The sequence below is a fragment of the Eschrichtius robustus genome, chromosome 4 (assembly GCF_028021215.1).
Source record: "Eschrichtius robustus isolate mEscRob2 chromosome 4, mEscRob2.pri, whole genome shotgun sequence".
Classification (NCBI taxonomy): domain Eukaryota; kingdom Metazoa; phylum Chordata; class Mammalia; order Artiodactyla; family Eschrichtiidae; genus Eschrichtius; species Eschrichtius robustus.
In genome coordinates, this window is record NC_090827.1 from 81,039,930 (window position 1) to 81,054,266 (window position 14,337).

The following is a 14,337-nucleotide window of genomic DNA, read 5'->3' on the forward strand; positions in this document are numbered from 1 at the left end:
CAACATTCATCTGTTGTTTACTGGAATGGCAGACAACATTCTTTGTTTACTGAAACAGCAACATTTTAAAAAATCCACAGTGTCCTTTTGTTTTTGCGCTGACACCTAGCACTTTATTAGTGGGGAGCCTTGGTCTGGGAGAGGGGAGGCTGGGATGGACGCCTAGCACCCATCTAGGCCCATTTTCCTGGACATCAGGTGTTATCTCCATGCACGTTTGGAGGAAACACCCTTAGAGATGAAATCCCCAGAGGGCAGCGCTGTGACTGCCAAGCAGCAGGGGTTGGAGGAGAATCCTGGGCACAGCTGGGCCCTCAGGATGACAGGGCTTCAACGTTGGGCTCCATGTCCCTGGTTGGAAAGCAGTGGCTGTACCCGTGCACAGGCACATTGTTGGGGCCCACCAGGGACTTCTCCAAGTTCCAGGCCACGTCACTGCAGCACACTGAAGGCCAGGTGAAGTTCTTGGGGCCAGTCATGGGTGCAGGGACGTTGTCATTGGACGCCGGCAGAGCCTCAGGAAAGAAGGCAAGAGCGAGTGTGCCCACGTGCCATTCATGTTGCCTGAAGCTGAGCTGGAACCTGCTGCCAGGACAGATTTGGAGCTCAAGGTCACTTTATTCTTGGCGTTTTCCTGATGCCTGAAGTGGTTGCCCGGGAAGCTGAGCGCTATGTGTACCAGAATAATTTAGGGGGACTTGTTGAAATGTGGATCAGTTGTATCTTTATTCACTCCAAAATTTGAATACCACTTGAGACCCTTTTTTTTTTCTGGAATGCCTGTAGAAATTCACAGTTGATTACACCCATTTTGGTATTTTATTTTACTGCTTTTCATTGTTACTTAATTGTTGGATGTGCCTGTGAGGTCCCCATAGTTTTGTTCCACACCTACATTGCCTAAATATTTCAAAGCTGGAGTAAATCCAAATTTAAAAAAAAAGAGTTCTACACCTCTGAATTTTAAAAAATACACAAAACCCTTGAATTTAAAAAAATACACAAAAACCTGACTAGTGATAATTAAGTGCTTGGATCATGACTGTATTCTATTAAAAAATAATTCCTACATATAACTGGAAATAAGATTGTTATTTCAGCCTTAGAAGAATGGTAGAGTGAAACTTTTGATTACATATGTAAGTATATAAAAAGTCTTCCTACTAACAAGACTTTTTTTCTCCCCACCTATTAAGCTAACCATGAAGAAAATTATCATCAATACACGGCGCTCTTTTTTAAACATTCCCAATGTGATCGTACCAGACATTGAAAAGGAAATAAGAAGGATGGAAAATGGAGCATGCAGGTAAATGCATGCTTTTTTCTATGTGTGTTTTTTTTTTTTTTTTTTCTGGCTGTGTTGGGTCTTCGTTGCTGTGCACAGGCTTTCTCTAGTTGCAGTGAGCGGGGGCTACTCTTCGTTGTGGTGCACGGGCTTTTTCATTGTGGTGGCTTCTCTTTGTGTGGAGCACAGGCTCTAGGTGTGCGGGCTTCAGTAGTTGTGGCACACAGGCTCAGTAGGTGTGGCGCACAGGCTTAGCTGCTCTGCGGCATGTGGGATCTTCCTGGCCCAGGGATCGAACCTGTGTCCCCTTCATCGGCAGGTGGATTCTTAACCACTGCACCACCAAGGAAGTCCCTATGTATTTTTAATACCAGCCAAAGTTCTTCAATTTAACTAAGCTTAATTTCAGTTTAACTTTTAATTTGAAACCTTGAACTTTGTACTTTATTTAATTTAGTGAATTTATTTATTCTTTAGGACAGCATAACTTATCTAACAAATGAACATAGATATTATTGTGGTGATTCTTTAGATGCACCTTTGCCAAATACTTCCTTAGTCACTGGCAAGACCTTTCTTCATGAGACATTTCACATCTAAAGGGATAACATTACCATAGAGAAATGTGAAAAAAAAATACAAAGTGTGAACTGCTAACATGTTTTAAAAGTATAATTTAAAGTGGTCACCCTATAAATGAATAGAATTTGTATAAATGTGGTTGAATTTACTTTTAGTGGAAGGAAATGTTATTACAGGTTCAGAAAACTGTATAATATGACCTGAAGTACAGATATCATACTTTCTATTTGATAAATATTAACTAATCAATGCATCAAACAATACAAATATGGAAGACCTAGAAAGTACTTTCTTAATTACACATATTTTACTGGATTGTGCATATACTCTATCTAATTCTGTGTATTCTGAACAGTTCTCATTTCACTATTATTAAAAACTGTTGTCTGTGTTCATTTGAGAGAGAAAGAGAAGAGATGAGAAATGAGACGTGTTGTTCCCCCACAATGGTTTAAAGCACTGATCTAATTAATCTCTGCCTCCTATTGAACCATAGCTCCTTTTCTGATGATGATGACAGTGCCTCTATATTTGAAGAATCAGAGAGTGAAAACCCTCATGCAAGGGATTCCTTTAGAAGTAGTAGACATGGAAGGGGACGGCCATCACAGAGGTGAGCAGTATGATCTATCCCTCCACATCAGTTGTTTTTTTTTTAAATTTATTTATTTATTTTGGCTGTGTTGGGTCTTCGTTTCTGTGTGAAGGCTTCCTCTAGTTGCAGCGAGCGGGGGCCACTCTTCATCGCGGTGCGCGGGCCTCTCACTATCGCGGCCTCTCTTGTTGCGGAGCACAGGCTCCAGACGCTCAGGCTCAGTAGTTGTGGTGCACGGGCCTAGTTGCTCCGCGGCATGTGGGATCCTCCCAGACCAGGGTTCGAACCTGTGTCCCCTGCATTGGCAGGCGGATTCTCAACCACTGCACCACCAGGGAAGCCCCCCACATCAGTTTTTAAACTATTATTTAGATGAAAGAAAGGTGTTCTACTCTTCCACTCAGTGGGCTTGGCCAACACTCCTGCTACCCAGCTACTCTGCAGGATCTCGGGAGTAAATTGCTACTTCTGTTCCTTACCCTCTTCTTCTCTTGGGAAACTGCCACTGCCTGATGATAATTCATGTCCATGGGGCTCCAAGCCATGAATACCCTTGCTGATCATTTTCCCTGAGACCCGTGTCTGTCCCTTAGGAAACCTCATGCCTGAGTCCTCTCTGATTTCCTCCTTCTTTCTGATCCTTCTTCCAATTATATGTGAGAGGGTTTAGCTGTCGTTCTCTAAAAATGCTCTCTTCCATTCAATCCTACTTTCAGGAAAGCAGAGCATTAGGGTGAGTAACGAGAAGAGAAAAGCTAAAAAAAATCCTTAGGGAAAAAAGCACTTGTGGAAACTTCAAACATGTGACCCTGAGAGTGTGGAAGGAGTGTGGTATTGGTGTGGGTCAGGGGTTCCCATCCTGTCAAACATACTTACTTCTACTTTGTTTTTTTCCCTCTTTTTTTTTCCCCCTCCTGTTTCTTTTCTCACTGACCACCTTCAGCTTTCATGCTGTTTTCATTTGTCTTGTCTTCCCTTCCTATCTTCCCGGACAATCTAAGTCTTAATCGCTTTCTGGGCGTTAGGAGCATCCAAGCTGGCTTACTCAGTGTGTGGAGGATGGTAATGGGATGCATTGTGAGCATTGGTTAATAAACATTTATTAATTACTTTGGTTCATGGCACTGATATTCAGCAACTCATACTTCGTGGAGACTCTATATTTTCAAAAATTATCTAGGCACTAGTTAGTAATGGGTAGAACCTCAAAAGTATTTGTTCTTTAAGACTGTTTATTTACTATGGACATTATACACATGGTGACTATTCTGATTTCACTGTGCTTTTTCATTTCCCAGGGAGCAGTACTTGCCTGGAGCCATTGCACTTTTCAATGTTAACAACAGCAGCAATAAGGAGCAGTAAGTACATTGACAATGGTAAACCACACCTTTGTTTTTAAAGAAAGACAGTAAAAAGGTAGAAATACATCTGAATGTGTTACACTGCAGATATTTATTAGGCAAACTCTATCTAATCCAATGGCAAAGTTTTTCCATTATTTTGTCATTTGGTTATTTCCTCCTGAAAAATGTAGCTACTCATGTTACAAGTAATATGTATGTACGTATGTATGTATTTGAATACGTGTAGAAAAACCATGTCTATAGCATATGTGAAATTGCCCCTCCATGTGGTTAGGGTTAGGGTGGCTGACAAAATAAATAAAACATCATTAATCCTTCCCATTCTGAGCCAATGTGTCTTAGGTCAAGTTTCCCAGGAGACAGTCTCTGAGAAGGAGGTTTGTATACAGAGGTTTATTGGGAGTGCTCTCGGAAATGATACCTAGAAGGGAGTTAGGGGAGTAGGATTGGGTAGAGGGAGAAGCTGAACTTCAGAGAATAGAGTTGATGTGCCATGTGATGCCCTGGGGAGCTCTGGAGAAGGGATGGCCCTTCAGAGTTGTTCCATAGTTAGGCAATAGGACTGGGCTTGTACTCATGCACAGTCATTGTATGAGGGCTGCCTCTAGGAAGGGGGGCATAATTTTGAGCACGGTGGCTTCCTTCAGCCAAGGCCAGCCAAGGGAGAGGGAAACTATGAGCTGGCAGAAACCAAAACTGGCTAGTGGCACTGGTCAAAGCCCTGAGGCAAAAAAGCAAGTTAGTATCCGTAATATATATTGATTCAAGTCAAGATTATTTGATGCCCTTTCCATGGTGTAATTAACTTGCCATCAAGTGACTGATTGCTTTCCTCAAGTAATGGTGCTCTTTTAGAGTCACAGCATTAGTCTTTGGAACTGCAAGACTGGACATTCAGCAGTAGCAGCAGTTAAATCGCCTGGGTGAACGGGACCTCGTGTGTTGGGCCCATATATAGTCTCCATCTCTGCCACCATGGCTGCTCCATTCGTATCCACATTGTGCCAGCATTGGGGATGCCAGTGACAGAGGTTGGCTTTGTCAACAGGCTGATTTATTCTGTCTCCTTGGTTGTTCTTTTCTTTTCCATGGCACCTGCTATTTGATGGGCATTAATATGGGATACAAAGGTTTTAAAACCTTGTGCTCATGCCCATAAAGTCCATTCAGTCTGCCTATTCTCCAGAATTATTTTTCCCGATCTTGCAATATTTTTTCATCAGGTCCCTGACCAGTCACCCAATGCATTGTGACTGCCCATGAATCCTTGTATATTCTTTTTTTTTTTTTTAAATAAATTTATTTATTTTTGGCTGCGTTGGGTCTTCGTTGCTGCGCGTGGGCTTTCTCTAGTTGCAGTGAGCGGGGGCTACTCTTCGTTGCAGTGCGCGGGCTTCTCATTGCGGTGGCTTCTCTTGTTGCAGAGCATGGGCTCTAGGCACGCGGGCTTCAGTAGTTGCGGCTCGCAGGCTGTAGAGCGCAGGCTCAGTAGTTGTGGCACATGGGCTTAGTTGCTCCGCAGCATGTGGGATCTTCCCAGACCAGGGCTCGAACCCGTGTCCCCTGAATGGGCAGGTGGAATCTTAACCACTGTGCCACCAGGGAAGTCCGCCTTGTATATTCTTAATTTGGGCCATTGCTTTTTCCCCACAAAGTAGATGATTGTGCACTGCTTCAAGTTGTGCCATTGGTAAGATTAACCTCACTATCTTTTAAGGCCACCTCTAGGTAGGGCTGTATTGTAGACAACAGCTCATTTTGGCTTGCATCCAGATGCCAAGCTGACCCATCCACAGGTCATGCTCCATCAGTTGTTCCTATAAGCCCAATATATGGCCATGGGTCGGGGGGGAGGAATAGCTTCGATGCAGCAGTGGTAGATGACATGGGGCGAGGGTGCTGAGCCACCTGCTCAGTCCCAAGTACATCACTTTATCATGTGATAGGTTGCAATACAACCTTATGACTTGTTAGTTCTGACAGGATCCAGCTCATGGTCAACAGCCATTTTCTGTCCCATGGTTAGATAATCCTCTTTCAGGGCCCAATTAACATAATGTCATTGATATAGATATAGTGGACCAATGTGATACTCTGAGGAATGTCCAGATGGTCCAGGTCCCTCTAGATTATGTCATGACAGTGGGAGGGAGAGTTAACATAGCCCTGGAAAGCAGTGTAAATACATACTGTTTTCCATCCCATGTGAATGCGAACTGTTTCTGACCCTCTTCCCCGATAGTGGTTAAAAATAACACATTCACCATGATTGACCCAGAACCTTAGGAATATGGTACTGATTGGGTGAGTGTATTGTTTTTCACATCTGCCACGGTGACTACAATTGGAGCTTTGCAGTAGTCTGCTGCCATCCACCAGGATCCATTTGGTTTTAATAGGGGCCAGACATTGAATTAAACGGGGGTGTGATGGAGAAGCACCACCCCTGCATGCATTAGGTCTTTAAGGATTGCATTTCCTTTCCTGTCCAGGTTGCAATATTGCTTTTTGCCAGCAGGTAGGAGGCAGCTTTAGGGCTTCCACTTGGTCCTCCCCACTATGTTAGCTCTTATTCCACAAGCCAAGGAACTAGTGGAGATGAGGGTTCTGACAATGACCAAATAAATGCATTCCATGTTTACATGGAGGAACTGGACAAATGACCACAAGGGGGCATCCTTAGACCCAGTGGAGGCCCCACAAATTACTACCAAACCACCATATGTCCCTCAATTTAATGGGGGTGGGGCACAATGATGCTTTAGTCCGTGGGTCTCAATATCAACTTGGGTCCTGTGCGAAAATGGCCTTTAATGTATCTAGGTATTCTTTTTTACCCCCAGTGTACAGTTACTTAAGTAAATGACCATTGGTTTTCTTTGGAGGAAAGACTGGGGAAATCATTACTGAATATACTTGTCACGGTGTTGCAGAGTCCTTCTTCATGGGGGCTGGGCTTCTCCTCGGATTGGTTTCATTTCTGAGAGCTAGCTCAGGTTTAGAAACTATTCAAGGGGTTGTGACTTTTTATTGGGGTAAGTTGCCCTTAACCTCCTGAGCATACATCCCCAATTTGTTTTTTATTATAAATGTAAAACAGTACCCTAACAAGTCAACAAGATGCCCATCTATCTAGGAATACAGTGTTCTGTTAACCTCTTCCATAGCGCTCTGTGGGTTAAGACCTTGGCTACTATGCTCGCCTTACTGCTAATTACAATTGTCAGACCTATTTCTCTTCTGATGGGTAAGCACTGCCACTGGTCTCTGCGATTTCTAGATCCTGTCATCCCTATTGCTCTCAGGGAAATCTAGTTCTGTACCCAGTTCAGCATCTCTCACTATCAGCCCTGGTCTACAGAGGACAGCACCAGTGAGCTTCTCAGTAATGCTGGTGCCCCTCTCACCAGCACATTCCCTGTCATTTTTGTATACTCTGAGCCCTCTTAGGGAACATAATCAGTTGGTGGGCTACTTTTCTTACTTAGTATGTCCATTTTAGCCTACCACTTCTCTGAATCTTTTTGATACCTTCCTCCACCATGTGCCATAGCATTTTATAATTTATATTTCACTTAGTGTGAGCTATCACCTTTTCTGAGCTTCTAAGAGCCATCCAAGAAGTGTGCCAGCACCATCTCCCAAGGTCTATGTTAGGGTGTTAAATCTTGTATCATAGGAATGTACTCCCATAGCAATAAATTCCACCTTATCTAACTTTATGTTCTGTTTCTGTTTGTACATGACAACCTTAGGTGCCAAGCCTCATCTCCTTGTCAATTTTATCTCCTATTTCTCCTTAGTAGCAGCTTTCCACTTCTGCTGGGCCATTTCCTACCCAGACTAAGTTCATTTGTATATTTGCACCTGAAAATTTCCCTCCCTTTAACATCCTTTCTCTTCTTCTTAACCTCTCCAACTCTTACCCATACTCTGAGGCCTAAGTTTAGACCTACTTCCCTTTAACAGCCTTCTCTGACTATCCCAGTGGTAATGAGATGCCTGATCATTCATGTCTGAATAATACATTTTCCCAAGATATCTGAGCCAACAATGACAGCCTACTATGACCTTAGCTCTGTCTGACTCCAGAATCCATTCTTCTGCTGATAGAGAAAGCCAACTGCAGAAAGAGCCCACTAATCCCATATTCTCCACTCAAGAAGAAATTGTATATAGAAGGTGATCTCAAATCTGGTGAATGATTCTACGAATTAGGATTCTACTCTGTTACCACAGAGCTTTTTGTCTGCTCATAAAACATTGCTTCAGCCAGGATTACCCCTCTAAAGAAAATTGATGGCATTTTCTTGAAATTCTCAAAACTCTTATTCAAGCATAAATACAAGTGACATCAAGAAGCTTAAATTTTAAATACCCATTTTTTGGATATACATTGAGACTTTGAAAGTACACTCTTGGGGGCTCTTGTTTCTTAAATTTCCCTCCCTGGGTTTATGCCTTTATCCATATCCATTTTCTCCAGTTTTCCACATGCACTAATTCCCAGGAATTTTATTTGTCTGTTATCTGGGTGCATGTCTATTTTTTGTTGAACCCGCCATAAGGAGATCAGATTTCTGGTCTCTGAGCACAAGGGCAGGTCTTTGAACACAAAGCCCAGAATTCTTGCCCAGTGGAGAGGAAGGTAAACAAGAATGGAGGTCAGAATGTAATTTGATTATGTGATATATTGGTTTTTTTCTATAGAGAACCAAAAGAAAAAAAGAAAAAGAAAAAAGAAAAGAAGCGGTAAGTAAGACTTTGGCATGAATGACCCCACATTTTTCTATCCATAACATTTTTGTATTTTACCAACTACATCTCTCACTTCTTCAGCAAGCCAGATGATAAAAATCAAAATAAAAAGGACCCAGAAAAGGAAAAGAAGAAAGAAAAGGACAAAGACAAGAAAAAAAAAGAGGAGAAAGGCAAAGACAAGAAAGAAGAGTAAGTATTTTTACTGGCATTGAAATTAGGAATAAATTTGTGATGGATTTAGGATGCAGGGATAATTTCCCACAAGTTTATAGTAAAGAGGCCTGGTGTAAAGACTAAATAAATTCTTATCAAATGTGAATTTAATTTTTTTCAAATTTCCTTAAAATTAGCAATGGTAGCCTTAGTTTTCTCGTCAAGAATTTTCAGCGTCATGGTTAATTTCCTTCCTTAAGCACTGGTGAAGATAAACTTACCACTGGGACAGATTTAGGATCCAAAGAAAATTGGGTTTCTAGTATCTTACCATCAATATTTTTAGTTGAAATAAAAATTTAATAATTTCATTAACATTTTTGAGTCATAAATACTGTATGGCAAATAATCCAAAGTAAAGTAGTCTCATTGCAAAAGCCATGCCTAATTTTTTTTTTAAAATTAATTAATTAATTTATTTATTTTTGGCTGTGTTGGGTCTTCGTTTCTGTGCGAGGGCTTTCTTTAGTTGTGGCGAGCGGGGGCCACTCTTCATCGCGGTGCGCGGGCCTCTCACTGTCGTGGCCTCTCTTGTTGCGGAGCACAGGCTCCAGACGCGCAGGCTCAGTAGTTGTGGCTCACGGGCCCAGTTGCTCCGCGGCATGTGGGATCCTCCCAGACCAGGGCTCGAACCCGTGTCCCCTGCATCGGCAGGCAGACTCTCAACCACCGCACCACCAGGGAAGCCCCATGCCTAACTTTGAGAGCAGTATAAATGTTGTCAAAACATCAGCTATTTGAAAGAAACTTTTTAAAACATTTGAGAGTTAGAGTTTCACAAGGATAAGGCTGAGTGATATTTTCAGAGGTAACTTTTTTCTTTTTATTAAAGAAAATATTGTCTTCTAAACTTACTCAAAGAAAACTCTTTACCAGATGATGGTTTACTTATTTGTTAGAAATGTGTTGACATTGTATAAAAGAAAAAAATCCTTAAAAATATAAATTTGATACCAGAAAGTTTTAAAAAATGTCCCTTTGATCATATAGTTCCTTCCTTCCTTCTTTCTTCTGCCCTCTATTGCCTCTCAATTCCTCATACACAGTTAAGAACAAGCACTTTTTATTAGATTGTGTTATATTCTTCTCTCCATACAGATGAGAAAGAAGCCATGAGTTCCCCCTCACAGTGTGGTCCCCAATTGTTTTGTTACCTGGTAGGGGGAGTGGTAAAATCATCATTGTCCCACCAACCATTGCCTACCAAAGGGGTCTGCGGAATATCCAGAGTTCGGCATGATCTATGCCATTGTTCTCTCTCAGTAGCTGGAGTGATAGAAGTGTCTGCAGCATCACAGTAAAACAAGGGCTTTAATAAAAGTCTAAAGTATGGTTTAATGTAAGACTAGTAATTTAACTATCTATCCACCCCTCCCTAACCAGTTTCTTATGACTAATGCACTTATACCAAGCTAGTCTTCCCACTGTGGAGTGAGCTTCTTCAGCTTATTTCTAATTCATCAATTGTAGGTGATGGGCATAACCATATTTGATATTTGAAATAAAAATATTCTTGTTCCTTGGTAACCTTCCCCTTTATTTCTAATTGCTGCTAGGGAGAAGAAGAAAGTCGTGGTTATTGATCCCTCGGGAAACACATATTACAACTGGCTGTTTTGCATCACCTTACCTGTCATGTACAACTGGACCATGATTATTGCAAGGTGTCTATATATTTTTGTGGATCTCAAACCACTTCTAGGTTCCAAGTTAACTGACTTAACAGTTTGGCATAGAGCTCTTTAGGACATACCTCCTTTCTCCACCACAGGTTGTGAAGAGAGGTTACATCATTCTCAATGTGTTTTCCTAAGAGCAAGAGTAGGTGCTTTGGTTCCCAATATCCTTGGAGATCCAGTACTGGGATGGGGGTGGGGTGGGGATACTTTTAAACTTTTGATTGCTCAATCATTTAATTAGAACTTTGGGAGAAACTTTTTATTTTCTTTGGCCTGCAAGAAAAAAATTTTGCCAAGACTGGAAAAAGATCAAGGATCTAGGTTTTATAGAGCAAGATGTGTTTCCCAAGGGATATCTATGGTGCCTTGTCTTTTAGACAGTAAACATCTCAGCCATCCAGGACCAAGCATGATTTCCCAAGGCATTTTGGGTACAAATAGTCAACATGAACCTGGATATCAATGTGTATCACCCAAAAATACTTTGACGTTAGCTTGAAGTCATTTATTCTCATTTGATGTTTTCACAAAGCTAACTAGCATAATGGAAAGAATGTTGAAATTCAGAAGTGTGAGAAAACTAAATCCAACCCTCAGATTTGGGAATAGATTTGGGAAAGCCATGGTTGATTAAATGGACTCCAAGGACCCCTCCTAGCCTTAGTGTGTTATACTTCTCATTGTGATAAAAATTATACAAAGAGGACTTTTACTTAAACTGGTCGCATTTCATTTTATTTATACAAGTTTTTCTTTTACAGAGCATGTTTTGATGAACTTCAGTCTGATTACCTAGAATATTGGCTCATTCTTGATTACTTATCAGATATAATCTATCTTCTCGATATGTTTGTACGAACAAGGACAGGTAAATATGTTCAGTTTTGGATATTTTGCAAGTTCATGCTTTTATCTCTATGTATAACTTGAAATTTCTTAATTCAAGTATTCTTCAAAAAAAAAAAAGACTCACAAAAATTTGTTTTAGAGGAAAAGGCACTCTTGAAAGCAAGAGTACCATATACCCACCCACAGTCTTAGGCCACTCCAGCTGATTCAGAAGGATGTTATTAGGCAAACTTCTGGATGTGGATTGATGGCTTTCCTCCATTTTTCTGTTCACTGGGTTTATACCAGGAGAGAAGAATAGAGAGAACAGAAATATTCTGCCAGTTCTGTTGAGAAAGGGTAATTGCTACCTAACAGAGATACCTTGAAGAGGCATGGGGGAAAATGTCATTGTACTCAGCAGAGCTGTACTAGAAATTTTATAAGAAACAGGATGTACATCCTCATTCAACTTTGTGGTCCATGGTGAGGCATTATTGACCAATAATCTGGGCAGGATCTGATAGCTTGCGATTTAAGTATTCTTGTTAAGTAGGTGTAAGCTCATTTTCTGTACTACCACATGCAAAGGTAACCTGTGTATGCAGAGTATCACTTTTAAGAATCAATATGTAAAATAAAGACATTCTGTAATATCAGTGCACTGGAGCAATGCTTCAGTTCAGTCCTATGCACAGCTCTGGTAACCAGGATAGGAAGAGAAACAAATTTTTCCCTAGTGAAATATATCACGGTACTGAAATTCTGGGTTTAACACACAAGGTGCACGGTAGCAGCTTAGGAGAAAGGAAAATCCCAGATGTCTAAGGAAGCCTGGGAGGGGCAAGAAAGAGATATGAAAATGAAGCCTCAAAGGACATATGCTTCACATTGAAGGGGCAAGGCAAGAATATACATGAGAGTCAAACAGCAAGGAGGTACCCAAGCTTCAAGGGTGGGGCCGGGATTCTGACAAAAGAGTGGCATGAAGAATTAAGCACAGTGTTAGAAAAAGAAAACTTTCCAAGAACACTGTTCATAAAAGGCATAGCTTTACCTGGGCAAGATGCTGAATCTAGAGAGGTCTGTATATATACCTTGTATATATACATTGCATATAATCTCTCACTTCTGTACTTACAAAGCTTTACTTTTTATTTCTGCAAAAGAACATTTTCCACAGCCATATGTTGATCAGTACTCATATCTTATTACCTTGCTAAAAGCATATTCATTGGAATGAACTCTTGTTTTGAACTCAATGAAGTTTGTTGAGAGTTACTTTAGAAAAATTAACAGTGGCATAAAAAGGAAAAAACGTTACTTTTTTTTTTTTTTTTTTTTCTATTTTAGGTTACCTAGAACAAGGACTACTGGTGAAGGAAGAGCTTAAACTCATAGAGAAATATAAATCAAACTTTCAATTTAAACTTGATGTTGTATCAGTGATACCAACTGATCTGCTGTATTTTAATCTGGGCTGGAACTATCCGGAAATTAGATTAAACAGACTGTTCAGGATCTCTCGAATGTTTGAGTTCTTCCAGAGAACGGAAACAAGGACAAACTACCCAAACATCTTCAGGATTTCTAACCTTGTGATGTATATTGTCCTCATCATCCATTGGAATGCGTGTGTGTACTTCTCTATTTCCAAAGCTGTTGGATTTGGAAATGATACGTGGGTCTATCCAGATGTTAATGATCCTGAATTTGGCCGTTTGGCTAGAAAATATGTATACAGCCTTTACTGGTCTACACTGACTTTGACCACCATTGGTGAAACACCACCTCCTGTGAGGGATTCTGAGTATGTCTTTGTGGTGGCTGATTTCCTAATTGGAGTGTTAATTTTTGCCACCATTGTTGGTAACATAGGTTCTATGATTTCCAACATGAATGCAGCCAGAGCAGAATTTCAAGGAAGAATTGATGCGATCAAGCAATACATGCATTTTCGAAATGTAAGCAAAGATATGGAAAAGAGAGTTATTAAATGGTTTGACTATCTGTGGACCAACAAAAAAACAGTGGATGAGAGAGAAGTCTTGAAGTACCTGCCTGATAAACTAAGAGCAGAGATTGCCATCAATGTTCACTTAGACACGTTAAAAAAGGTGCGCATTTTTGCCGACTGTGAAGCTGGTCTGTTGGTGGAGTTGGTCTTGAAATTACAACCCCAAGTCTACAGTCCTGGAGATTACATTTGCAAGAAAGGGGATATTGGACGAGAGATGTACATCATCAAGGAAGGCAAACTCGCCGTGGTGGCAGATGATGGAATCACTCAGTTTGTAGTATTGAGTGATGGCAGCTACTTTGGTGAGATCAGCATCCTTAACATTAAAGGCAGCAAAGCTGGCAATCGAAGAACGGCCAACATTAAAAGTATTGGCTACTCAGATCTGTTCTGTCTCTCAAAAGATGACCTCATGGAAGCTCTAACTGAGTACCCAGATGCCAAATGTATGCTAGAAGAGAAAGGGAAGCAAATCTTGATGAAAGATGGTCTACTGGACATAAACATTGCAAATGCTGGAAGTGATCCTAAAGATCTCGAAGAGAAGGTCACTCGAATGGAGGGGTCAGTAGACCTCCTGCAAACAAAGTTTGCTCGGATCCTGGCTGAGTATGAGTCAATGCAGCAGAAACTGAAGCAAAGACTAACCAAGGTTGAGAAATTTCTGAAACCACTTATTGACACAGAATTTTCAGCTATTGAAGTATCTGGAGCTGAAAGTGGGCCCACAGACTCTACACAGGACTGAAAAGCTGGTTATTCATAAGGACATGCCTCAGGATCCTTTTGGTGATGTGATGATGGCACCTGTAAGTTGAAAGAAGAGAATGATTCAGCTGGGAATTTTTCCATAAGGAAAATGTGCTTTCGTGCAGGGCACAAGGCCGTACACTCACTTGTGAGGTACTGTGGCTAAAGAATCATCACACTTAGAATTTTTCACAATGGATAACGTGCAAAGATATAAACCAATTAACTTATCAATATTTATATCTTCTGATTTT

At 40.9% G+C, this 14,337-nt stretch overlaps 1 protein-coding gene across 1 annotated transcript; it reads left to right on the top strand.

Moving 5' to 3' along the window:
• The first annotated feature begins 1,196 nt into the window (after window positions 1-1,196).
• CNGA1 (cyclic nucleotide gated channel subunit alpha 1) lies at window positions 1,197-14,081 on the top strand. Its single transcript, XM_068542227.1, has 8 exons — window positions 1,197-1,309; window positions 2,367-2,483; window positions 3,764-3,826; window positions 8,543-8,584; window positions 8,672-8,782; window positions 10,363-10,470; window positions 11,247-11,353; window positions 12,667-14,081. The coding sequence occupies exons 1-8, from the start codon at window positions 1,203-1,205 to the stop codon at window positions 14,079-14,081; spliced, it is 2,070 nt and encodes a 689-aa protein (XP_068398328.1). The 5' UTR covers window positions 1,197-1,202.
• Window positions 14,082-14,337: the final 256 nt, after the last annotated feature.

Bases quoted from the DNA above. Each gene is read 5' to 3' on its own strand.
- CNGA1 (XM_068542227.1), top strand. From the start codon at position 1,203: ATGAAGAAAATTATCATCAATACACGGCGCTCTTTTTTAAACATTCCC. The intron at 1,310-2,366 runs GTAAATGCATGC...ATTGAACCATAG, and splicing joins ATGGAAAATGGAGCATGCAG to CTCCTTTTCTGATGATGATG. The intron at 2,484-3,763 runs GTGAGCAGTATG...TTCATTTCCCAG, and splicing joins AGGGGACGGCCATCACAGAG to GGAGCAGTACTTGCCTGGAG.